The 27,709-nt window shown below is 32.3% G+C and overlaps 2 protein-coding genes across 2 annotated transcripts; both read right to left on the bottom strand.

Annotated features, from left to right (window-relative positions):
- Positions 1 to 2,311: 2,311 nt before the first annotated feature.
- On the bottom strand, positions 2,312 to 9,290 carry LOC110281984 (alpha-latrotoxin-Sg1a-like). Its single transcript, XM_071185470.2, has one exon. The coding sequence runs from the start codon at positions 9,240 to 9,242 to the stop codon at positions 4,812 to 4,814; it is 4,431 nt and encodes a 1,476-aa protein (XP_071041571.2). The 5' UTR covers positions 9,243 to 9,290; the 3' UTR covers positions 2,312 to 4,811.
- Positions 9,291 to 21,754: 12,464 nt separating this feature from the next.
- LOC139426410 (alpha-latrotoxin-Sg1a-like) lies at positions 21,755 to 25,760 on the bottom strand. The gene has a single exon (XM_071185208.2). It carries the CDS (start codon positions 25,677 to 25,679, stop codon positions 21,852 to 21,854), a length of 3,828 nt encoding a protein of 1,275 aa, XP_071041309.2. The 5' UTR covers positions 25,680 to 25,760; the 3' UTR covers positions 21,755 to 21,851.
- Positions 25,761 to 27,709: the final 1,949 nt, after the last annotated feature.

Here is a 27,709-nt window from a genome sequence, read left to right on the forward strand (position 1 = left end):
TAAGAATGATCCTGACTCCTTGCCGAGACGTCTAAGAAGTCAGAGGGGGAGGTTGTAACAGAACTATACTACTTTACTTTAAAACTGAATTACCACCACGCCATCTTGTGGCGAAACTTTTGAGTTGAACTGCGGCAACCGATTGGAGAACATCTCCAAAATAATCTCTCCGTTTAGTGTTATGTGAGTTTCGTTTTGTTAATATGTTTTTTAGTAATTTGTAACTGTTTTCTGTGCTCTGCTAGTAACTAAATAAATAAATAATTTCAGAGCTAGCCCGGTATTTTGTTTTCTTATTGTTTCTTGGAAAATGGTTACAATGTTACTTTGGTATTATAAATTTTACAGTACATTCTTTTGTATTTCAGTATTAAATGTTTTTTTTTTAATTTCATTTATTTATTTTAAGTCTTATAATATTTTTAGCATTATCCCAATGCCATAAATATTTATGTGGTTATCATTAAGCTGACCAGTGTCCTCTTAAACCTCTTAAGGCTGGTAGTAAAATTTCCATAGAGTCCCTTAAAAACTCACTGTTTTACTTTTTCAATTAATTATTCAAAGAACAGAAATTCTTTTCAGAGATTTTCTAACAGAAATAATTTTTGTAATAATTAAAAGAAGTAAGGAGGTGAGTTTTTGAATACTCTCTTAAAAATGTTGCTATAGTTCGTTCACCAGGAGTTGGCACTTGGCTCCGCCTTCATCACGTGGTATCGGATGATACTATTTCGATCGGATGATACTATTCTCCAGATGGTGTTCCTGCCTTGACGGGGCGGTGAGGCTTGAGCGCACCAATGACCCGGAGGGCTATGCCGGAGGTAGCTTGCTACTGGTAGCAAGTCTCCCAAGCCTGACTGGCCGAAGCCTACTGGCCTCCCAAGCCTACTGGTCAGGCTGGTCTCCCAAGCCTGACAGGCCGAAGGGTAGGTGCCAGACTAAAAAGAACACCACCAGGAGCCAAGACAGTCTTCTACCTCACGGTGCTCCGGTCTTTGGACAACAGAAGCTGCATACCCCCTCCCATGAATCAGTTGACAAATGAACCCGATGCTGCATCGTCCGTCGCGCAGAATAATCAGGTACGCGCTCAAGGTTTAGGCAGAGGACCTTGTCCGAAAAGTAAGTTACAGTCTCCCCATTCACTGAAGTCCTTGATTTCCACTCTTGCAAAGAAGGGACTAGACCATCCAGTCCCCTCCACCTCAGAGCTTACATACCTTGAACTTTTTGCAAGGCAAAAGGCCTAGAATAAACAAAAGTGGCTGCTTCCACCTATTCACTACTGGTATAAAGCAAAAAGACCAGGACTCTCTCTATCTCTCCCTGGTGACAGGCAAACCAACACCTGCCTATCCCGACTGGCCAGTGGACACCTGAAAAGTCTCACATTTTCTGCAAATCAAAAGATCTTTCCTCTTTGCCCTAAATGCCAACAAAACCAGGCATCACCTGAGCACATCTTGATCTGTTTAGGGCTGGACTGGAACAATATTCATTCCTCTCCCATTCTGGTTTCGGATTTTCTCAATGTTAACGGATTCATTGATCTGGTCTGACCCCGTCAGACCAGATGGGAATTAGCAACGACAACACTATTTCGCTATTTTGGGGAGAAGGATGTGAACAAGGCTGCTATTTGGCGATCGTATGAAAAAAAATATTTATTTCGCAATCCTCATGTGCATATTTTGAACATGTGCATTGTATTTCATAAACTTGTTGATATTTCTCTCTTTTTATTGAATAGTCTGTTCTTTTTTAGATATTTTGCTGGGAAAAAGTTTTTAAATATAAATTAGCTAGAATCACGAAAGGTATAATAGCTGATGATAAAGCGAAGTAAGTGACTGAAAAAGAATTCACTGTTTGTGTTTGACCATCACCTTCTACATCAGAAAGAATCCACACGGTTTCTTATAAAATTAAAAAAAAATTTAAGTCATATATTTGCTACCACTTTCTTATTTCTACTAGATTTTATATTAAAGGGCTCTTTCGTAAACTGGTTTGCTTTCATAGTGGTCTGATCGGACTACATATAAAAAATCGTGTGGAGGCTTTGCACTCATTAGAGATTATCTCGATTTCAAGCGGGGAAATGTTTTTCCTCTTACTCCCCCTGAAATGAACTCTGCGTCCGAGGAGGTGGAGCCAAGTGCCAACTCCTGGTGAACGAACTATACCAGTTTTTCAGTTTCAGCAGAATTCTGGTCAACTTATTATCATGAACAATAAATACATACTTATAAATAATACATAAGAACAGAAAATAATACATAAGAAAAAAGTGATAGCCAACCAATTTCTTCAGCAATAGTTTATTTGATGAGATAATAGCAATAATTTGAGTCATTTGTAATACTATTGTCAATTTTAATATAAAAATAAAATGAACATATTTATAGAGATATGTGCTTAAATGAAATAAAAAGCAAAAATAAACTTTGAATGTAAATTATAATCCTGTTTATGCTTAACTTTTTTTCCTCCTTTCACTGTCCACTCCTCCAACTCCTGCGTAAATTGTACAAGTAAAGCAGTCTCTATTACACAAAGCTTATATTGACTCCTTTCGTTTAAAATATTTCATTAACAACATAACCTATTAAATACTAATATTACAATTATCATTATAAGGTAAATTTCTTGAAATCATATGTTTTACTATTTGAGATTAAAAATTCCTTTAATTGTTAAAACTAGTTTATTTAAAAATGTTGATAAATTTTCATAAAAAATAAGAGTTTGCAAGCTAGTGATTCTATAATGTACAGTTCAACTGCGACAAACACAATTATTTTTAAATGAATCTTAGTAAAATATTATTAACTAAGATAACTTTTTAAATTTTGCGGTGAAATAGTAAAAATGAAATCCCAGCCGCATACAGAATTATGGTTGCTACAATTAATTTTGAAAGTGGGAATTGTAATCGTTGGCCATTTATTAATTGATTATGTTTTAAATCGTTAACAAACAGCGTCATATTGTAACTATTTCATACGTCGCGGACACTTTTATTAAAGAATCAAGTTAAAAAAATCTGCATTCAGTTCAATCTTCAGACATATAATTAATGTGTTTATATCTTAAAATTAATTGATACCATAGCATCAAAATTGAGTTCGGTCTATTAAAATTTTTACAATACTTATTTTTTCTATGTGATACTCCCATAAAATTCAAACATCTAAATATCAGTATAGAGTTGGGAATAGGATTAAATAAATCCAAAGAAATATATATCAACTAAGTTAAAACTCAGTTTACTTTATACTATACTTATTTTTTTAAAATTTCTACAGAAACTCATAATCCGATAACTAATTTCTTTCTGTCAGATGGGATACTTTCAGGCAAAATTAATAGATAGCTCCACCCCCCATTCTTATACAGGGATGTTCCTGAGGTAAAGAGATGAACAAGGGTGATTCTAGCATCGGGAGTATACCATCCCTGGATATATGCCTAATTATTCCCTACAATTTAGATTCCTTATAATAAGCAATAGATTTTTAATTTTTTTACTACTATTTGATATTAAATTTTATTTTATTTTATTTCATAACTGTTGTTGAACAACCGGCCTAATTTTAAGTTTACGATTATCAATGTTCAACTCCGTAGCCTCGTAATTTTGAAACCAAATCCAGAAGACAAGGGAACTCCTGAATCAAGTACAGGGAAAAATTTTGCCTTCGTGAAGGACTTTTTGATGGAGCTAACCCGCATTTGCGTTACATAGTGAGGAAAACCATGAAAACCACCCATAGTTAGCCTGAGGGCAAGGGGACTTTAGCTCATGATCCATCTACCACTGAGGATAATTTGCGTCAGAACTGAGGTCGGTGCGAGGCGGGTGCGGAATTTGTATAGACCAGCCAAAGCAGGGATTCGAACCTGGTTCACTTCATTGGAAGGCGAAGTCTCACTCCCCTGATCCACCACGACTCGATATTAAAATCATGATCTGATAGTTATAACTGAAAGCTTCCTCAGCCACCAACTGCCTCAACTCTTCTATTTATATACCAATTAGTCTCAGTCGTGACAAGCAAATAATACACAAGGTCAATAAAACGCCCATGTTTTCCAATTATGCCACCACATTTGTAATTTTGTATATATCATATATTTCAATTCTCCAATTATATTTTCTCGTTCAATCTAACCCAGATAAAGAGGCAGGTGCCGAAAGGAGAGCTTGATGAATACAATAACTTTTTTAATATGTAAAAAATTCAATCTTTCATTGGTCACTTCTTAATTATTAACAAAATTAATCAAAATTCTGGAAGTTTCAAGCTTCAACCACTTTATTAAATCTTTCGCAGAGAGCACAGTAGCTTCCAGGGATGCCAACTGCTCCGCTTAGTTCAAAAGTGTTAATATGCAAAAGTGTTTGTATGCATAAGTTTATCAGGAACACATAGGTTTAAATACACATGGATACACTTGTCTGCTCTTTTGAAAATAACACTGACGACAAAAGACGCATGTTCCTAACGTATCGAAACATAAATTAAAATGTATTGCATTCTTTCTACCACGTCCTACATACCAAAGAAGTGGGGACATTTACTATTCACTCGAATGAATTTAAAGAAATCCTCGTTAGGACTATTTTATTAAATTACATAAAAGCTGTAGGGTGTAGAGAGATACTGATTGCACATTTGAAAAAAGCTGCACAAAAATATATAAATTCTGTTCAAAAAAATCTCATGAAATATAAAACAAAAAAAAATTGTTCCCCAGTGTTATCAAGTTGATAATAGATTTAATAATATGAAGGATTGATTTTAATTATTTATTGTCTTATCAGGGGCGTTTTGAAGGAGATTATATAAAATATCGGATAATTTATGTTCGTTTTCACTAATGAGTGCTTTAAATATTTTTAAATACACTTCAAAAAAATCAATACCTTTAATTGTTTGAGAGTTAGCAGACAAAGTCAAAAACTTTTCAATAGCTTCTGTAATGCGTAACGCAAAAGCATTCACCTCCATCTCAGACGTACCTTGTTCTAAAAATGGCGCGTATTTTTCTTTGGTGAATTTTCTCAACAAAATATCCAGCAATAATAACGTGCCATTCACGTCTGTATTCTTAAAACCTGCATATGTTGTTTTTAGTGTTTGCTTTGGTTCCATTGCTACTAAAGATTTTCGATCTATTAATGGACTTAATCTGCTCAAAGAGTCATCGTTTTGTCGAAAACTATGCCCATATTCAGTTTTATTTCTGGCCAACTGAAGCATTTCATCTACTGTTGATTCTCTAACTGGATCTGTCTTCATATCAATGTTGCCAACTGAATTTGGGTTTATGCTATTTTGTCTCAATGTTGTTAAAAGTTCTAGAGCCTTTAATGAACTTATTATGCGAGAAGAATTAACGTAACCGTAACTGGTTTGATTTCTGGGCAGCTGTTTCACTTCATTTACTGTTGTCTCCCCAACTGGTTCTAGATTCGCAGCATAGTCTCTAACTGATTTTGGATTTATATAGTGGCCTCTAACTAATTCTGGACTTATAATATATTGCTTCATTGTTGTTAAAGAATCGAGAGTCTTTGATGATCTAACTCTACTAGAGTAATTTACGTTTCGGCGAAAACGATAACCATATTGAGTTTGATTTCTGATCGACTGAATCACATCTTTTACTGATAATTTTCCAACTGATTCTGGATCTTTATTTTGAATCATGGCTTGAGCTCGAGACACAGTCGATGCATATTTTGCTAAAGGTATATCTCCATCGTTGTTTTTCAAAAAATATTCAGCTCCATTCTTTTGAAGAAATGTTACGAATTCATCATTTGCTGTTTCATATGCAATATGTAACGCTGTATCTCCGTTGCTATTTCTTCCATTTACGTCAACATTTTTCTTTTTAATCAAATACCTGGCGCAGTACAAGCATCCGAATAACGCAGTGTAGTACAAAGGTGCATTACCGAAACCATCTTGTTTATTAGGATCTGGAATTTTATCAATTAAAAACTTAAATATTTTAGCACGCTTATTTTCGACTGCGTAAATCAGCGAAGTGTATTTTTTCGAATCTGTGGAGCAATCATCGTAAATGTTTGCTCTTTTTCCAACTAAATATTTTGCAATATTGTAATATCCCCCTTTCACAGCATTACACAGAGCCGTTTGGTGGTTTTGTACAGCGTTGACATAGATGCCAGCTTCTTCAACTAGATATTGAGTAATGTGCATTTGGCCTTTTAACGCAGCGGTTTGTAATGGATTACATAACATCTCTTTTTGAGTGCCGATGAAATATTTTACAATATTCAGTTGGCCGTGTTCAATAGCTCTACAAACACCTTGCTCTATTTTTGTAGAATCTATTATTTGATTGACAAAAACATATTCTACAATATTTTCAAAACCGTACTCTGCGGCCAAATCGAAAAAGTTTTTGTTTTCAAAGTCTATAGCATTTGGATCAGAGCCTTTGCTGAGGAAGAACTTCACCATTTCTAAGCTTCCGATCTTTGCGAAAATACTTAAAGGTGGTCTTCCATCTCCATACCATGCAGTCAAATTTAGCCCCCTATCTACAAAGTCATAAATTATATTAGCACATAGATGTTCGGCTGCTATGTCAAACGGTGATTTACCTTGCTTATCCCGTTCATAAACAAGTTTAAAATCTTTATCGAGAAATATTTGCGTAACTTGTGAATGACCACGTGTTACAGCCTCATGAATGGGATATCGACCAGCGGAATTAGCATCCCGAATACTTCCGCCATTTTCTAAGAGATACAGAACTGTGTGAGATCTACCTGCAGCAGCTGCATAGTGCAAAGGGGTGGAACCATCTTTTGTTCTGGCTTTAACAATTGCGCCCTTCCCAATGAACATAGGAACTATTTCGGGCTCTTTTCTCATAGCCCCTAAATGAAGTGCTGTGTATCCTTCCTTTGTTTCGGCTTCAATAATAGCTCCCCTCTGCAACAGTTCACGGATAACTTTTATCAGTCCAGTAGCTGTTGCTAAATGCAGTAGCGTGTAATTGCCGTCAACGAGCGAAGACAAATCAATAATTCCAGTTTCTATCAATTCCAATGCTACATCCGTATTTCTGTTAAATATTGCAAAATGTAATGGAGTCCAATGATTTTCACTTGCTAGATTTGGGTTAACTCTTTCCTTAGCATTGACTAAGTTTTGGACGATCATCAAGTTGTTTATCGATGCTGGAGCAAGGGCTGCGTAATGAAGAGGTGTTAGCTTATTTCTATCTTTGACATTCAAATCTATCTTTTCACTTCTCATTAAACTTTGGACAACTTTAAGGTCGCCGTTTATTACAGCTAAGTGCAAAGGTGTCAGTTGGTCCTTTTCTGACTGAGCATTTACATCTGGACTGTATTCAATTCTTTCGACAATAGTTTCAACAATAACGTGACCTCCACTAACAGCTGAATGAAGTGGTGTAAATCCTAATTTGTTCTTTTCATTCACGGTTTCATTTTTCAATAGATTTCTTACGCAATCTAAATAACCTCTCCGACTTGCAAGATGTAGTGGAGTAAGTAATTCATCATTCGTCTTAGCATTTTCATCTGCTCCATTTTCAACTAAAAGATTAACCAGAGTCCCTCTCCCAGCCTGAGCCGCTATGTGCAAGGGCGTGTAACCCTTATCATCTCTCACATTTATATCAACCTTGTTTTGAAGCAGTACTTTTATAAGATCATCGTGGCCAGCAAGGGCAGCTGCGTGAATAGCACTTCTACCATTTTCAAAAACTGATCTAATATCAGCGCCATTTTGCAGGTATAGATTTACTTCTCTTAAAGCAACTTGTTCTGTTGGATTTCCCGCCGCATTGTAAAGATCTCTATTGATATCTTTAAAATCGATTTCTGACTTCTTTATGATTCCTACTAATTCTGCTTTATGGTTATCAATCTGCCGAAATATCAGTCGATCTCTGCGTAAATCTGTGGGCATTCGTAAAGATGGATTTCCTTTTTGATTGATTTTAAAATTTTTCCATTTACTTACTCTAGAGTAAATGTCCCCTCGTTTGAATTGCAGAGCATATTTAACAACACTTCCCATTTTCCAGTCACTTCCAGGATTTTCAATAGCTTCCTCGAATGATATGGTTATATCATTTCCCGGGGTTTCAGCAATTATTGACAGATTGATGCTTTTAATTTTATTTTTTAGATCCGTCAGAAAATTTATCTTCGGAAGCAAGGATTTATCTCTGGAATATTCCTTATTTCTGGCGACTCTTTCAATAATATGAATAACTCTGTCAATCAACGGTTTTTGATGCCCAGCCAAAAAATGCGAAAACATGTTGAACACGTCTTTAATAATATCAAGTTGATCATTAAACATATCAAGTCTTCCTAATAGATAATAATAATTCGCAAGATAATTATGGTGCCCAAGGAGGACAAACATTACGGAAGCATAGGTTTGTGTTCCTTGAAATATTGAATCAATTGCTGAAAAAGGCACACCGTCTTCACCCTTTTCCAAAATGTAAGATATTGTATCTAAAAGTTGAGTTAAAGGCGCTCGCAACTGAGCTGGAGTTCTTACATCTCTTAGTTTTTTCAAAACATTATCCTCATTTAAGAGTTTCCTGATGTAATCTTCTTTTGGTAATCTATTTATTTCTTTCATTTCTTCCTCATAATAGCTAATAAAATTGTTAATAGCAAAGATTTTATTATTGATATCTATATTTTTAATAGTATCTTTAATGTTCTTAAATCCCTGTTTCATTTCTTCTCTTGCAGTCTCAATAATTATTAAGGTGGTGCTTACTTTTTCTGAAATTTCGCCAAGTGTTTCTGTCATTTTATCCAATTTTCTTTCAACCTCGTTGAATTTTTTATTGATAACAAGTTTAAGTTCATCGAAGGGAACTTGATCACAATCCAAAGCAGTTTGAGCGATGTCTAATCCGTTTTTTACCAGATTAGCTACAGCAACAGTTCCCTGTGCAACACCTTTAGCAATATCTCCAATGACAGGTATAGCGCCAAGAGCATCGCCAATATCGCCATAGAAATCACTAACAGCTCCAAACACTCCTGAAGATATTTCCATATCTTTGCACTTTTTGTCTCGTTCTTGCAGTTCAGCTTCATTTATTTCATCGTCTTCTCGTTTTAAGCGTTCCAAGAAAATATTATTATGGTTCTTAAACGAAATAGGTTGTAAAAGAGTTTCGTTCGACATTCTGTTTTTCGTAAATGGTATCTACAAATAAATTTTGTATATTACGAGAGCTAGATTTATGAATTTGAAAATTTGTTGGTTATATAAATAATTTTAATCTTGTAACATGTGTTGTAACTTTCGGCACATATGGTAAATGTCATGAAGTAACAGTTGTGAATGATGTTAAAGAAGAATAACCATTCGTTACGGGAATTTTGTTTTTCGAAATTGCAATTGTTTCTTACATTTTTTTTAAATACCATATTTCCGAAATGTCACATTACTTCAAATGTGACAATCTTGTTATAGAATGGATGGGGAAAAAATGTTGTATTGTGTTTCTAACATCTTGAAATAATTTTTTTTTACAGTTGGTTATAAAGATTTTCCCTTTTTAATAAAAAAAATTTTGAAAACTCAAGCAGAAAGTACAACAACAAGTAAAACAGATTTCAGAGAAAAATGTTTTTACGCCTATGAAACATATTTTTCTCTGAAAGTTGTTTTATTTCTTGACGTACTTTCTGCTTCCAATTAAAATTTTAAAAAATGACAATCTCGATGCAATCACGGCTGCTAACGAGATAATTTAAAGTATAATGTTAATAAAATTTTAGTTGATTATGGTTATAATACATGTTATATAAGCCAAGTATACAAACCAAATATTGAAAAAATGAGAATGATTAAAAATAAACATAATTTTTTTAAATGAACTCTTATTTTGTGAACACTGAAATGGTGATGATTTTATTATCGAAACCCTGGAAGTTAGGATTTGTAGCATTAAAGCTTGAGGCTAGAGATGTACTAGGCACGAGTATATAAGCAGACGCTATCAGGGATGGGACACAGAGAAAATTTCTATTGGCGTTAAAGGAGCGTTCTCGACCATCGCCAAACAGTTGTCCGTCCATGTTTTTGTTTTGTTTTCGGTATCGCGTATCTATCATTCACCAAGTTAAATATGGATTCGACATTTCATAGTTTCAATGAAGCGGATCTTCCAAACAATTTCTCGAATGTCATTACCAAAAATGATGGGAAAATAATGGAAAGTCATATAATGACATCCAAACCGGGACAGATTTTCCTTATCCTGTGATTATCCGGAAGCGGTAACAAAATTTCAGCACCCGGTACCGGGGACCCGGAGGTAGTTTTAAGTTTTAAAATTTTGAATCGGGTACCCAGTGCCGGATAAAACTCATTCATGTTCGACAGATCCATGTTTGGACTTGCAATAACCTTAATAATTCACAAATACAACTGTAGTTTTGGAAATCCGAGTATTAAATCAGTTTCTAAAAAATCAAGCTGAAATAACTAAATTAGGCATTGCATATCTTACTCTTGTACAAACTTTTAATCCAATGGAATCTTGGTAAAGTGGATACCTTTGGGACAGAGAAATATGTTCGTTAATGGAAAGTTTCGACGTAGGTATAAAAACATACAAATTCAGAAGCTATACCATTGAAATTCAGAATACTGAAAATTACTTAAACTATACATGATAGTTAAATGCATTCGAAATAGGGAATAACATTGATATTTATTTCAAGTTAATAAAATCATAATGAATAAAAGTAAAAAATAGCTGCAAAAAATACGATGTATATTACTCTTATACTAAGTTTGCTTTCAGCAAATGAGTAAATGCAGTAATATGATTTTATTATCCGGGTTTGCTGATGATTTAGTATTTCTTTATAAGTATAATTACAAAGCATTCACACATAAAAATAAAAATAAAAAACATAATTTTTTTTCAATAAACGGCACATTAATCATTCTACTACTATAACTAATTTGAAGATTAATTTCTCAGTATCTAAAAACCCACATTAAAGGGCCAAACTAATTATTTTAGCAAAAATGTAAACAAAAGGCATTTTTCGGAAGGTAGTTTTTATTTAAAAGACAAAAGTAGAACCTTTTTTCGCATAACTAAACTCATTATCTTAAAAACTCTTTTATAAACATTTTATTACAATCTCAGTCTAAGCTTATTTGCATATGTATCAAAAAGAAGCATGCATGAATAAAATTAGCCATTGGTAACTTCAAACTAAATTTTTAATTTAAAGCTTGTTTCTTTCCCTTTTGCTTTCTCTTTTTTCCAGCCAGTCTGGTAAAATTCTCTTATCATCGGGCTAACCATCACCTCCTACATCAAGAAGCCTCCACACGGTCTTTTATGAGTAGTCCGCGCAAACTGTTTAAAAAGTGAACCAGTTGTGCGCATGAACCCAAAAACTTTTATAAGAGAAATTGACAGAAATTTATCTTATATATTTGAGAATTGAATCTGTAATGGTTGACAAGTGAATAAGGCAAACCAATAAAATTCATAAATAAACTAAATTTTTAGTCATATATTTGCTACCACTTTCTTATTTTAACTATATTCTGTATTAAATGACTCGCTCGGTAATTGGAAATTCTTCACAGTGGTCTGATCGGACTACCTATAAAAAACCGTGTGAAGGCTTTCTTTTTTTTTTCTTCCTTCGTGTAAAGCCAACACACGTTAGTTTCACAGAAAAAAAAAATTACACATGAAAGGTAATTTTACATTACATTAAGGATTAAGGATCTAATTACATTAAGGATCTGAGGTAATTTTACATTGCCTCAGATAAGTTGTTTGATCTGGGAGATTTTTCGGGGACTCAAAATTACTTAGATACAGAGATAGAATTGTAACATTAAGAACAGCAAAGCCGCTGTATAAATTCTTTTGTTCAACATAAGTTTTACTTTTAATATAAAATTTCTCACCGAGTATCGAGAAGTTTAAGAGATTGTACTGAGGCAACGCCTCCTCTAACTGAAAGCCTCCACACGGTTTTTTCTTTTTGCAGGTAGTCCGATCAGACCACCATGAAGGTAAACCAATAGGTTAAAGAACCATCTAATATGAAATCCATTAAAAAAGGAAAGTGGTAGCAAATATATGTCTAAAAATTTGCTTAATTTATCAATATAATAGGTTTGCTTTATTTACTTCTCAACCACTACAGATTCAATTCTCAAATATATATGATAAATTTCTCTCAAGTACTTTAAAAATTGAATTTGGGTTCATGCGCACAAGTTGTTCGCTTTTTGAATAATCTGCGCAGACTACTTATAAGAAACCGTGTAGAGGCTTTCTGATGTAGGAGGTGATGACTGAGGTAAATCTTAATGCACATTAACTAATTTATAATTATCGAAGAATAAAAAATTGAACTGTGATAGTTAAAACATTTTTGATTTAATTTATTGTCATTTTGTTCAAATATTTTTAAGATATCCAACGTTCAACAGAAGCTACATTATGTTATTGAAAATTTAAGTGAATCAAATGAATAATCAATGTTATTATAATGTCAACTATTAGCGAATGTTTCCACATCATAGCAAAGTCTTGCATTAATCACTCTACATCTGAACAGTCATCCCAAATTTCTTTTGGAAACATTTTTTTTAAAAAATAGTTTTAAAAAAATCTAAAAATAAAATGCTTATTTTTATCTATGTAGGCACGCAAGAAATTTACATAAAACGATATTTTGTGAAATATTTGTTCGATATCAAATTAAATAATTTTTATATTGTTTTCCATTCATGTTCACGGCTTCAATTTCTTAGCTTCAATTTTGCTCAGGTAAGAATGGTGTAGTTTCTAATCTCTTCCAGTCTTTAAAATTGCGTCAAAATTTTTTTTTAATTTTCCATAAATTTAAATTTTTTTTTTTTGTTTTTGTTTTTCTTGTTTTGGGTCTCAAGTGAAAAAGGAAACTTCACAGCATATTTTTATTTAAATTCGAAGTTAAAATCTGCAATAGATTCACGAAAGTCTCAATTTAAAAATTTCATGGGGGATGGCAAAAAAGTGGATTTCTCAAAGAAAGAGATCGTCCTGAGAAAAAAAATAAGATGGATCTCATTGAAGGAAAAGGTCTGAACTATATGATGCAAAAAAATTAAATTCTAGGAAAAATTTATATTAATACAAATTTAATTTTATTTAAAACTTTATTTAAAAAAAAATCGAACATCAAGTTTCGTTCCTATGATATACCCACCACTATGATATACCGTTTTTTAGTTCCTATGATATACCCACAATCCGGTATGCAGACCTACTCACACACATGAAAATTCATTAATTTATTATATGTAGAGGAGATTGGGGTGGAACTGAATAGTGGGGTAAATCAGTTACCTCAATTTTACCCAAATTAGTTCTTTTTTCAAGAAGAAGGACCTGCCATATTGGCACGTGTTGTTGATTAATTCACGGCATCTGTGTAGATTTGTTTTACCATGTCAACTCTCCAAGCCCCTGACATTGCTAACAAAGAGATTAAGCTTTTGGGCGAAGATTTGAGTTTGAAGAAAGAAGATTCTTTCCGTAGAAATGACAATGTCCCAGTGGCTATATCCCTCTAGCATCTAGCTTAACCTCGTATAATTACGACGTTAAGCTGGGAGGTTACGATGTTAAGAGGTGAGAGAAGTGCTGCCAGATTAGGGGCTTTCCCCCTAAATTTAGGGGGATTTTTTTTTATCTTCAGTGGGTATTTTAGGGGAATTTGTTTTTAGGGGTTTGTTTAAGGGCTATTTGTGAATTTTACTAGTTTCATTTTGGTTACGTTCTAATATCAAATTTTATAACTGAATGTGTGAGAAGGTAATATGAAAATCAAATGTTAAACCAAAACAAAAAGATTAAGATTTAATTTTAGAGCTTTATCCCTTTATTTGAATGTAGTAAGTTATTACTTAGCTTGATTCTCGACTTAAGTTTACTTAGCTCGACTCTTGTTTTACCTTTATTAAGTATTCCGTTTTCAAATGCAGCTGTGGATAGATGTTTCTCCATATTAATTATTATTAAAGACAAATTGAGAAATAAAATGCTTATAACTACAGCTGATGCTATTTTGCGCATTCCATATGAACGTTCGAATGGTTGTCAAAATTTAATACCTACTTCTTCCATGTTAAAAATGTTTAATAGCGAAAACATAGACAAATCAGAAAGTGTTGACGAAAATATGTTGGATATTTTATCAGAAATTTAAGCATAATGTTAGAATTAAAATATTGAAAAGACTATATCGTTGATAATAAAATATTTATGAAAAAATGTGCGAGTCAAAAAGCATTGAAAAAAAATATCTTAAATATTTTAGTAGAAATTAAAGAAAATGTAACGATTGAAATGTAAAAAATATTAATTTGTTGATATTAAAAAGTATTAAAACAACATTTTCTATACATTATTTAACTTTTGCACTATTTTTTAATACTTATACATTAAGTTAAAAATTTTGAGTTTTTTTCCTTCAAATTTTTAGGGGATTTTACAACGTTATTTGGGGGTGAACGGCTATCGGCACCTGGCAACACTGGGTGAGAGATCTTCCTGATCCCTAACCTCATCGTTTTGTGTGGGTGGCTGACGTGGGCAGAAGGGACCTAAAGTGGAAGTCAGATTACCGCAATGTTAGACACAATCTATTTACTTGAATTAAATTAGACTTAAGTTTGTTTCTAAATTCCTAAGTTTGAATTTTACTAAATCTATTAAATTTTACTAAATCTATTTAACACTTGAAACTTATTTATTCTTACCGATAGCTTACTTTTATGAGTGAAATTTTGTAAATATTTATACATAAAAGTAAAAAAAAAAAAAAAAAAAAATTCGGAAGCATTAAATGATATTAATAAAAAAGTAATTTAATTCATTGTTAGTCATTTTAATTTTTGTACGTTGTGATTTTAAATGAATATTAATGAAATTGTAAGTCATGCTTCATCTATTCTATTATATATAACTAGGAGGCTTCTCCCCCTGCTCGCTAACGCTCTCCAACCCCCGGAACTGCTTTCGCAGTTCATTTCGGATTGCTTCGCAATCCAATGCTCGCTTTGCTCGCTCATTGGATACGTTCTTAACGTCTAGCTTTTGCATACTTTTTTGAATACTGAAGTTCCGAAAACTTTTCACTGTAGAAAATTCTAAACCTGTTCATTTTAATATTAATTTGAAATTGCAAACAGTTCACATATCTTTCATAATCATACTATTCTAAATTTCAGTTGTTGAGAATAGTAACTGTTGTAAGTTTTGTTTCAAAGTCTTTCCCACCAGAGGGCTAAAGCCATGTGTTGTAAAACAATATAAAATAGTAGTCTGCCACTGAACGCCAGATGTAAAGCATCGGCTTTGATGAAGATAATTTTGCATTTTTAATTCTCTGAAGTGCGCCACCCTAATAATATAGAATTTCTAAAATAAATGTATATATTTTTGATTGTTGATGAAGCCCATCATTTTGTGTTTTCATCAGTGTTCAGAAGCAGAACAACTGTAAGTCATTTCTAACAATTCAAATTTCTCCGAGGCAATTCTAAAGTATAAATTAAGGTAGTATTGTTAAGTTGAAACACAATATTTTTAGTTTTGATGCCAACAATACAATTCAATTTTTCACAAAAACGATTGTTTCCATTGCTAAATTCAATGTCAACAACTCAAATTTTTCTCAGGCAAACTCTTAACCTCTAAATATTACTTTTTTATGTACACATTTCTAAATGTCAGTATTCAACCACAAAACAACTTAAAGTCCTCAAATTTAGCATGAAGTTGTAAAATGTAATGAAAGAGGGTCATAGCAATAATGAAAGTAGAAGTAAAGTTAATACTGTAAAATTAAAACAATATTTTTAATCAATGAGCCAAGTTCTTCAAGAAGCAGTTGTAGAAGTAGGTTGTTTATTTAAAACTTTTTATAGAATTTCTTTAAAAACACAATTGTTAAATCTAGATCAAAATTATGAAACCTGAGCGCTTGACGTAACAAATCCTTCAATTCTATAAGTGTTGTATCGCCAAATGCCCAAATTAACAATTGAGTTTTTAAAGAAATTCTATAAACAGTTTTAAATAAACAACCTACTTCTACAACTGCTTCTCGAAGAACTTGGCTCATTGATTAAAAATATTGTTTTAATTTTACAGTACTAACTTTACTTCTACTTTCATTATTGCTATGACCCTCTTTCATTACATTTTACAACTTCATGCGAAATTTGAGGACTTTAAATTGTTTTGTAGTTGAATACTGACATTTAGAAATGTGTACATAAAAATAATATTTAGAGGCTAAGAGTTGCCTCAGAAAAATTTGAATTGCTGACATTGAATTTAAGAATGGAAACAATCGTTTTTGTGAAAAATTGAGTTGTATTGTTGACATCAAAACTAAAAATATTGTGTTTCAACTTAACAATGCTACCTTAATTTATACTGTAGAATTGCCTCGGAGAAATTTGAATTGTTAGCAATGACTTAAACAAAAAGTTTTATTTTAACTGACAAATACTATATTATAATTTGAACTTTTTCTATGACTATACTCCTTTTCTTACTCTTTTCTTTGTTTTTTATACATTTTATATTTTTGTGATAAAATAAAAACTTATAGATGTTCTGCTTCTCAGCACAGATAAAAACACAAAATGATGGGCTTCATCAACAATCAAAAATATATACATTTATTTTACAAATTCCACATTATTAGGGTGGAGCTCTTCAGAGAATTAAAAATACAAAATTATCTTCATCAAAGCCGATGCTTTACATCCGGCGTTCAGTGGCAGACTACTATTTCATATTGTTTTACAACACATGGTTTTAGCCCTCTGTTGGGAAAGACTTTAAAACAAAATTTACAACAATTACTTTTCTCAACAACTGAAATTTAGAATAGTGTGATTATTCGGAACTTCAGTATTCAAAAAAGTATACAAAAGCTATACGTTAAGAACGTATCCAATGAGCGAGCAAAGCAAGCATTGGATTGCGAAGCAATCCGAAATGAACTGCGAAAACAGTTCCGGGGGTTGGTGAGCGCCAGTGAGCAGGGGGCGAAGCCTCCTAGTATAGTATGAATCTTTATAACACAAATAAACGGTTTTTGTACATCTTATAATGATGTCTTATATAATTTTTTACTACTTAATAATTAGTTATTAGATTTAGTAATTTAATCTTCTATCTCTACAATTAATTAGAAAATATTAAAGAGGAAATTTTTTTATTAATATTCAATGCAGTTCGCTTATATTAATGAATATTCACTATGTTCTTAGAATAGGCTATTTTTCCCTAAAATTATCCAATCAGTATTTACTCCTTGTAATATCTTTTTGTACAAATCTGGCAAAATAAGAAAAATATTATTAAATTGTTATGTTATTATTTTCTTTATTATTTTTCGAACTGCCTTATAATAACCTATACTAAAACAAGAAATATACATTTAAAAAAAATTTTAAATTTAGATTTTTGCAATCTTAAGAAAATCCTGATTAAATGTGCTATTATTATTTATTCCTATTTTTATGTTTATCTTATAAGTCTGTAGGAGTTTATGTAAATAAGTTTTGAGACAGTAGTTTATTTATAGGTATACATATTCATTCAAATGTACCTTATGTAAAATATATCAATTAGTGAGATGTATCTTATTGAGTAACAGGCAAAATGATTTTAATAAATGCTTTTATATTTTTTTATCTTATTTTTTTTTTAAAATTACGATTTAGCAAATTTTGTAGACAATTTTAAATGCAATTCATAAAAATATTCAATTTTTTCTTGTCTTTTACTGTGCGTAATTTTTTTAATGATTGAGCAATTTCAGCTCAGAATATTATACAAATAATTTCCTAGATCTATCTCTATTTTTTTATATTTTTTTAACAAATCTTATAAGAAAGATTATCATCAATAAATTTATATGTTTAAGATTTGAAAATACTTTACTCTTCTTATAATAATCAATAACAACAAAAAACTATATTTATTTTTGAAAATAGTAAATATTATATTAAAGTTTTGCAATCTTAAGGATCGAAACACTTAGTTAAATTATTTAGAATTTATTTATTATTATTACTTTATAGTTATTACTTAGCTAAATTATTTTGTCCCATTTTTATATTATATGCATCGTTTATTTGTAAATAATTGCAGTCTTTATGTTTGTATTATTTCCACTTGGAATTTAAATGTATATCATACGATTCAGTAAGAATTCTTTAGATCATATTTTAAAATAGCTATTTTATGACTGTGCCAATAAAATTATAATTTCTTTATTTGTCTCTTTTCTGTCGTGATCCAATATTTTTATTATCTCGTATTCGTTTCCATATTAAAATCTATAATTTCTTATTTTCAAATGCATAAGTAAATAAATACTATTTGATTACATATTAGAAAATAATAAATTATACGCTTAAGTGAGGTTTATTATTTTGATATTATAAATAGTTATGAATCAAGATTTAAAATTGAAAGAAAAAAATTTCTTATTTCATTTTCTATTGTGAAATACACATAAAATTGCTTCATGAAAAGCATCAAACAGTCCTACAAGTTCATGTTATTGAGTTATAACGTGATAAATAACATTGATTTATTCTAATAAAAAGCTAAAAATTCAATACTTAAAAATATTTTAGTGCTATTAAAATAGCTAAAGTAAAAATATTTCACGTCGCTCAAAAGTTTGAACTATTTATTATAGTCTCTTTAAATACAAATCTGATTGGTTCGCTTACACTTTCGAGGATGACGTTACAAACCTTCTGAGAGGCAGTGACTCTCGGTGGCTACTGCTGGCAACATGTAGATGATACTGAAGTCAGCTTCCAATTAAAAGGAAGAAGTTCGTGAGTTAGAATTGGTCGTTGTGTCGTTATGTTCTATTTCAAATATGATGTTGAAATGAATGGTTCAGCTATAAAATGGCGAATTCGCTTTCTCAGTATATTCACTTGGTTAGTCTTTAGTTAAGTTACTTTAAACTAGTCTGGGTTAGTTTCATGTGTTTGTGTAAGCTTTCAGACGTGTATCCATATGCGTTCAGCATACATAGTAGAAATTCCTTGGATGCCAACTGCTCCGATGTCTGCAAAAGTTCTTATGAAGTGGCTGGGTAATAAAAACTAAAATGTACAGATATAAAGTTATTTTTGTCAACGCTCTGAAAGGTTCCCGCCAAATATCTGATACAAAGTGGAGTTCACGTAACTTTTCAATTAGTTAAGCGTAGTTGATGAAAGAAGCGTAGTAGAAGAGGATCATTTGCATCGCCTATCGCTTGCAGTGTTATAAATAAAAACAAGAGTAACAATTAAATTAGGGAAGGATTATTTCAATTTCTCTGATGAAATAGCATCGCTAGTAAAAAAGTGAGCTATTGGGTCTAATGTCAGAATCTTCAACTAGCAATTCTGCTTCAAAAATATTGTTATAATTTGCAGCTGAGCAATTTTGGGCCTTTTAATAAAAATTGTATGACATTAATTTTTCTGTGAGGGTCTTTAATTTAAAATCTCTCCGTATGTCCTTATTTCGGATAAAATATGGTACACCAAACATCTTTCTAAGAAGTTTATTTTAGAAAACATTACTACAATTCTACTACAATTTTGGAGGGAAGAATTGAATTTTTTTTAAATATCTCAATTTTTGCTTAAATTGTAAGTCCCGCAGTGAACTGATCGTTAAGACACGGTTCCCAGCAGATCACCGAAGTCAAGCATCACTGGCTGCGGTCAGTGTGCGGGTGGGTGACCACTTGGATTAGTCTGCTTAGGGACCGAGGGTGTGCGGTATTGGTCCTCGTTAAACTGTGCTACCTTAAAGTGCTCGACTTCGCGCGCATTTCGTCGGGCTACCGAAGCGGGGGTGCCATCCCCTCCGCAGAGGATCAAAATTGTGATGGCATGTCTTCGGATCATCCTCCGGGATGTTTCCCAGACCGTCGCCAATAGCCCATTGTGCAGCTCTAGTGCGACGTAAATTAACAACAACAACAAAGAAAACATTAAGTTTTTTAGCATTTACTTTGTAATTGCATAAGTAATTATAGGTGTGAGATAAGTGTAGCGTTTGTTTTTAAGTGACATTTTAGAATAGGGACCTAATAGACAGTTTAATTTATTGTATATTTCAGTAGCCTTGGCAATAATTTTATTAACAAGATCATTCCAGTCCAGGTTGTTATTTAGTGTAAGGCCCAGATAAGCGGCCTTATCAACAATATAAATATGATTACTAAAAAAAAGTTTAGGTATTATTAATTGTACATCATCTAGGTTTTTTAATAATGAGTAAATTCGATTTTTGGGCATTAATTTCGACCTTCCAGCTAGAGCACCAGGTTTTGATTTCGTGTATTTTTGTCTGTAGTTTATTAGTGGTGCTAGTAACAGATCTGAATTTGACTATAAAACCCGTATCATCTGCAAAATAAGCAGTCAGGCTGATATAGTCATCTCTATCGACAGGAAAATCATAAGTGTAAATAATGTATAAAATTGGGCCGAGTATATTGTCCTGGAATACCTAAGCTCTTCTTATTCTATTGGTTGAGAGAATATCATTTATTTTAATTTTAAAGGACCTGCTTTTTTAAATAGTTGCTTATGATAAAAATTTAGTATGTTGGAAAAATTTAAATTTATTAATTTATTTATAAGACCGTCATGCCAAACTCGGTCAAAGGCTTTAGTTGCATCTAACATTAGGAAGGCCGAAATTTGTTTAATTCCCCTGCTCAATGAATTCTAATAAGTAACTTGTGTCGAGCCCCCATCAAAAGCAATATTGTTCATCATGCAAAGGGTTAAAAAAATAAATCCTCTAGAAATTTTTTTTTACTCAAAGTGAAGTAAAATACTATCGTATCAGTTACAAGTACTTCGACCAGGAGAAAAAAAAGGTGTTTTAACCGGAAAAAAATCCATTTGTAAATTTTTTTTCTGTTTGTTTCGAGAAGGAGTAAAATATCTGTGTTTCTTAATCGATTCCATGTATCGACAAAAATCAAAATTATTTCATAGCTAGTCATATATATAACTCCTTTTACAAATTAGATAAAAATTATTTTACTATCGGTTTCATCTCATTTTCAGATACGGCTCCTTTTCTGAATTTCTCTTGTGGCAGTAAGTCAATAGTATTGATAATAAGAAGAATCTGATATAAATTCAGATTCTCTTTCTGCAAAATATTTTATGAAGTGGTAGAAAATTAAATACTAAATCTTAAAGACTTTTATCAACACTTTCAAAGGATTGATCTTAGAAAACCGGGGTATTATTTTATTAACCGGGTATTTAAGTAGTATTTATTATATAATGAAGGTATATATATTATACCTGACTATTTATAGGTGGTGATGGGCAAAATAACTTCTAATCAAACTTACTAAAATAAGAATCATACATCAAAACACAAAGTTCACTACCACTAGAAAAAAACTTTTCACAAAGGGAAGCAAGTAGGCATCTCTGTTGCAGCATAGATAACAGTATATATTTTAATTTCTTACATTAGTGCTAATTGTTTTTAGGTTTTATTTATCTCCCCCCCCCTCCAAACAAAAGAAACCCTACTTTAATTAAAAAAGCAAAAGAAAACCATAAAATTTTATGCTATTTCAGTCTTGAAGTTTCCAAATCATATTTTATTTTAAATATTAAAACTTGAACATTTTCAATATCTTATAGTATCACTTAACAAAGTGAATTGATAATTTCAAATCAAACTTTATCATTTAGCAATTTTTTTCCAAGAATGGAAAAGAACAATTCTGATTTAAATTGAGGAATCTTCTGCATGTTATCATGTAAAATGTCCAATAATTTATCTCTGTTTCCGCTCATTAGTGCTTTTCGTACTGCAGAATACAAGTCAAAAAGATCGATATCGTCATCAGCAGTTTCCATAAGTGAATCGAAAATTTCAACAATATTAAGAGCGCCAGCTCGAGCTTCAAGTAGTGTCATAACGTTATCTTTCTTGAAGTTCAATTTATTGTCGGTGATTTTTCTTAGTAATAAATCAACTAAAAGCATTGTACCATTTATATCCATATTTTTTATTGCATGAGGCTCGTAAATGTTAGAGCCATCGGAATGATTTGGAATTGCTTTGAAAGAACTTTTTACACGGTCATTCATATTAAATTTCAATCCACTGTTTAACTTATTTTCCGCTTGAAAAGTTTTTGTTGGAAAATTATCAATATCGTTGTTAGATAATAAATTTCTTCCTTCAGAATTTAGTTCATCAGTCTTCAAAATTGAATCTACGTTTCGTTTCAAAAGCAAATAACTTTTTGGGGTCAAGCATTTCGGTTTGACACCCTGCTTTTGAATAGTGTCATACGCAGTTTCACCGATGCTGTTTTTTATCGTAACATCAGCGCCTTTACTACAAAGAAAATTTATAGCTTCTAAATCATTGTAGTTTGCAGCCACGTGCAGTGCAGTATTCCCATCTGTGTCTTGCGCGTTAATGTTTATTTTATTTTGCTCTACGAGAAATTTTAAAACATTTTTTCCATTTGTAACAGCTTCATGTAAAAGTGTACCACCGGATTGAGTTTTGACATCAACCTTCGCCCCTTGTTCCACTATATATTCTAACATTCTAAGTTGTCTTCGAATGACGACGAGAGTAATAAGAAACATACCACGGAAATCAGTATTGACATCAACGCCTTTCTCAACTAGATATTTGACGATGTTTAAACGATTACTATCGGCTGCTGCAAGGATTGGAGGTAAAACTCCAGGTTCACCATTGGCATCCATTTGTACCTCCTCAACTAAATATTTAACAATGTCTAAGTATCCAGCTCCAGCTGCTGTTTGTACAGGATTACAAACGTAATTTTTCAGTTGTCCAACTAGATACTTAACGACTTCCATCTTACCAAAGTTGAGAGCATCGCAAACTGCCCAATAGGCAACTTTCTGAAGTCCTTTACCTTGTTGGGGTCTCCAGTTATCATTAGAGTTGATATCGATCTTATTGTTTTCAACGGAATACTTGACAATGTTAGTGTGTCCATTCTGGACAGCGAGATAGAAAAAAGAGTTACCTTCAGAGTCCCTGATGCGGACATCAGCACCAAGTTCTAAAAGGCTTTTCACTGCTTCTAGATGTCCTGAAGTTGCAGCCACGTGCAAAGGTGTTAGACCTTCCTTCGTTTTTGCATCAATATTTGAACCCTTCTTGTGCAATATTTGAATAACATCGCTCATACCACGGAAAGCTGCTGCATGGAGTGGAGTTAATCCATCATCTGTAGTTTTATCAACGATCGCGTCTTTGCTTAACAAGTCCAAAGCTATAATTGTCAGACCCTTTACAATTGCCAAATGAAGTGGCGTAACGTTCCCATCAGTTAACAAGTTAACGTCTACATCTTTTGCTTTTAAAAGCTCAATGGCAGCATCATTATGCTTAAAAAATATCGCGTAATGCAAAGGTGACCATTTGTTTTCAATTGCTTTTACATTGACATCGATTCCTTTGGTATTGACTAACAAACGAACCATGTCTGAATATCCCACCATGCATGCGAAATGAAGAGCCGTCATATTGTTTTTATCTCCAGCATTCACTTCCACTTTAGTACTCTTCAGTAATGATTCAACTACTACCTTATCATTTTTCATTACTGCAAGGTGAAAAGGAGTAAGTCCAGCATTGGATTTAGCATTCATATTAATTTCAGGTCTAGCGAACAAAGCTTCGACTACTTTATAACCACCTATGACGGCTGTATGCAAAGGAGTAAACCCATCGACATTCTTTTCATTTACATTGAGCTTTTTATAAAACAATAGTTTGCTAACTGTTTTTTCATAACCTTTTCGAGTCACCATATGCAGTGGTGTTAGTTGTAGAGAAACTGTTTTAGCATTTATATCCGACCCAGCGTCTACTAACAATTGAACAAAATCATCTCGCCCTGCGTCTGCAGCTAAGTGTAGGGGACTGTAACCATATGAGTCAGTAACATTAACATTCGGATCATTAGCTCCTAATATGAAACGTAATGCTAATACGGCATTCCCGTGTTGCGCAGCGGCATGTATAGCTTTCCTGCCCTTCTCAAAATCAATTTCAATGTCTGCTCCATTTCGTATCAACTCTGCCATATCATCTAGAACAGATTGCTCGTTAACACTTCCGGCAGCGTCATATAAATCCCTATTGATGTCCCTGAATTCAGTAGTGTAGGGATCAACAACACCAACAAGTTTTGGTTTTTCACTGTTCAACCTTCTAAAAACCAATCTTGTTCTTCTATTTGGATCCACTGATAATTTCAAGAAAGGGCTGGCCTTCTCTTGCACTGTAAAAGACTCCGTCCAATCACTGACTTTAGAATATTTACCATCTTGTACGTACTGCAAAGCATACTTCACTTTGGTTCCTGTCTTCCAGTCTCCTATAGGAACATACACTTGTGATAAAGTAAATGAAATTTCAATGGTGTTTTCAGGGACCTGTTCTATTATAGGTAAAATCATGTTCTTAATATTAGTTTTCATAACATTTAAAGAATCAATCCGTTGACTTATGTCCTCATTCGTATTTTTATCAAAATTGCTTTTAAATACTGTATCAAAAGTTTTAATAACCTTATCAATCAAACCTTTTTTGCTAGCAGTGCCAATAAAAGTAAATTTAAATCCATTAAATGTAGTTTTTATCAAATTGAAATAGTCATTAAAACTTTTCAAGTTGTATCTCTCATAAGAATCATTTGCTAGGTAAGCGTATTTCTCAATTAAGAAATACATTACCTCAACGTATGCTTGAGTACCATAAAGCAAAGCATACAAAGCAGTAAATGCTATTTTATCTTCTCGATCGTCGGGAATGGCATAGTTTTGCTCCAGAATTTCGAAAATGGCTGTTTGTAAACTATCCCCTGTCGGCGTTCGTGACTTCTTCAAGTAATCCAATAATTCTGATTCTTTTAGGTCAGAAACATAATCATCTTTCTCTAAACTTTGAATTCTTTCTTTCTCGCTCTCAAAGTATTCTACAAAGTTCTTTATCTTCAGTACAACTTTTTCAATTTTTGAATTCTCGATGGAATCTATGACTCTTTTAAATCCTTCTTTCATTTCCTGCCTTGTTCTCTCTACAGTGTACAGCGTTTTGCCCACCAGTTCAGAAACCATGTTTAACGCGCTAGTGATTTGATCAAGTTTTCTTTCCATTTCGCTGAATTTTTTGTCCATTATCTCTTTGATTTCATCGAAATTTATATCATCACATTCCATAACAGCACGAGTAATATCTATACCGGCTTTTGCAGTATGGCTTGCTATAGCAGTTCCTGCGGTAAAAATACCTGTTACTTCGCCAATCACTGGTATGGAATTTACATCACCCGCAACGTTAGCTGCAAGTTCGGCTGTTATCGATCCAATTTCCAATCCTTTGCATATTTGTTTCTTGGTAAGTTCTCGCTTCACCTTCTTCGAAAGTGACTGCGTTTTACCATTTGAAAGCAACATTTTTTGTTTAAGACCCATGTTGTTTCGAAAATAGTCTACCATAAAAGATGTACTATTTGAAAATTATCAAACAGTGTGTAACTAAAAAAGTTCTTTTGTAAATGGTGAAGTTGCTTAAAAATCTTGTGCTTTTATTATTTCTGACCATCTGTCGTTCGATTCTTTCTAGTCTTTTCTTTCTTCCAAAGAACATTTTTTGACGAATTAACATTATGTGACAGCTCAAATGCTACCCTGTCATTTTTTCTTACAATAAACTATGACCTTTATCCATAATTTTGAAACAATAAAGCATTTATCATTCATACGTCAATAACGTTTCATAGAAGCTATCAAAAACAACTTGCAAAACAATAATTCTTTAAATGCATTTTTCATATAGGATATAAAACACCTGAAAGTTTTTAAAACATGTTTGATGCGAAAAAAAGCTACGCATTTGATTTTCTGAAGTACTTGTTATAAGAAAAATCAAAAGTTGTGCAACTATGTATAACAAACACAATTCATACAGTGCGGAAAATATCGTATGGTATTAAATTTATAGAAGCTTCTTCTTTCGAATGAAAAACTCAAAAATCAAGATTTTTATTTCGAATTATTTTAACCTTTAGTATAATCACAATCTTTTTTAACTATCACATTTAATCAAAAACTTTATGTCGCAGCTTCTTTTAATTTCGCCCCATTAGGTTGGGAATTGCTGTTCTTAATAATAATAAATACAAAACAGTCATAAATTAAACTACAAATTTTATATAAATGTTTTTATTAATATTATTTTAAAATGAGAGAGTTATTAATCCATCACTTGAAATCGTGATCTAGTTGTTAATCAATTTTATTCTAACAAAAGCTTAGCTCATCCTTCTGCGTTTGCAGTCTGATGATCGAGCTTGTCTTGTAATTGAAATAACTCAAAGACGTCAAGCATATTTTGAAAAGTGGGTTTCTTAAGTTAAGTTGAGAAAGTGATAATGCATTGATAACTACATTATATAAATGATATTGTAAGTAGATACTGGATATAAAAAAAAAAATTCAGTAATCTTTTATCAAAAACTTATTACAAGTTTTTAATTTGACTGTTTTCTCTCAAGTCTGGTACTTTAATAAATAGGACTCCAATGGGTTAAACGGATTTTTTTTAAAATTTATTTTAATATATTTTATAATCACAATCATTTTTATTTTAACGAATTTAACTTAAAAAACGAACTGCTCTATTTTATTATTAATCCAATTTATATAGGTGATTCAAAAATTCCGCGAAGTAGCGTGGGACATTCAAGAATTTAGAGCATTGCTGACGAAGACAGCAATCCGAAGATAATCTGTGAAATCTAACTAATATTAAAAGGACTCATCGCCAAAAAAATAATCAACTTGTAATTAAAACTATTTGAACTGAAATTGAAAATTTATTGTATAAGAATTATGTGTTAAGTTTCTCATAACTCTTATTACTTTTAAAATTTTTTAATTATTCTGACCTAATTAAACTTTTAAAATTGCTGACTAAATTTTTCGCTTTTGCATGAATTTACTACTCTTGCTCCGATTTCATGAATTTACTAGTTCTGCTATAAGGGTCTTTTGACACCCAACACACCATTCCAGTTTTATTGTACCTGTGATTTTGGTCTTAATTTTCCCTTGTATTGCATTTTTACGATTTCCTCAACTTTTGTTTTGGGTGTTATTCTGTGCATAAATACATGACGAAATTATAATCTCTGTACTCGTACTTAAGAGTTCTTTGACTCAGCTGTTTTTATTTATTGTATACAGTGCAGCTTTGAAGAGAACTCCGCCAGACTATAAGTCTAGGGCTGTCTGCTGCTACGGTAACAAGGAAGAGCACATTTCTAATGGGGGTGGAATGGAGATATGAAGGTGTCGATTGGTTTACTTAAGCTGACCTATGCAAAGATCAAGACAAAACTATTCACCCAACACTCCTATTCGAAGTGACTTTCTCTCGTAACCATGGTAACCGCCGCGAATGGAAACTGATGTCTGGAGGAGTTCTCCTGAAAGCCGCATAGTACCTTGAATTTGTTTGAAGACTG

This window comes from Parasteatoda tepidariorum, chromosome 5, assembly GCF_982258835.1.
Source record: "Parasteatoda tepidariorum strain Cologne lab strain chromosome 5, Ptep-v5.0, whole genome shotgun sequence".
Lineage (NCBI taxonomy): Eukaryota > Metazoa > Arthropoda > Arachnida > Araneae > Theridiidae > Parasteatoda > Parasteatoda tepidariorum.

What these genes read in the sequence shown, in the direction of transcription:
- LOC110281984 (XM_071185470.2), bottom strand. Translation starts at nt 9,242, where the DNA reads ATGTCGAACGAAACTCTTTTACAACCTATTTCGTTTAAGAACCATAAT.
- LOC139426410 (XM_071185208.2), bottom strand. Translation starts at nt 25,679, where the DNA reads ATGGTAGACTATTTTCGAAACAACATGGGTCTTAAACAAAAAATGTTG.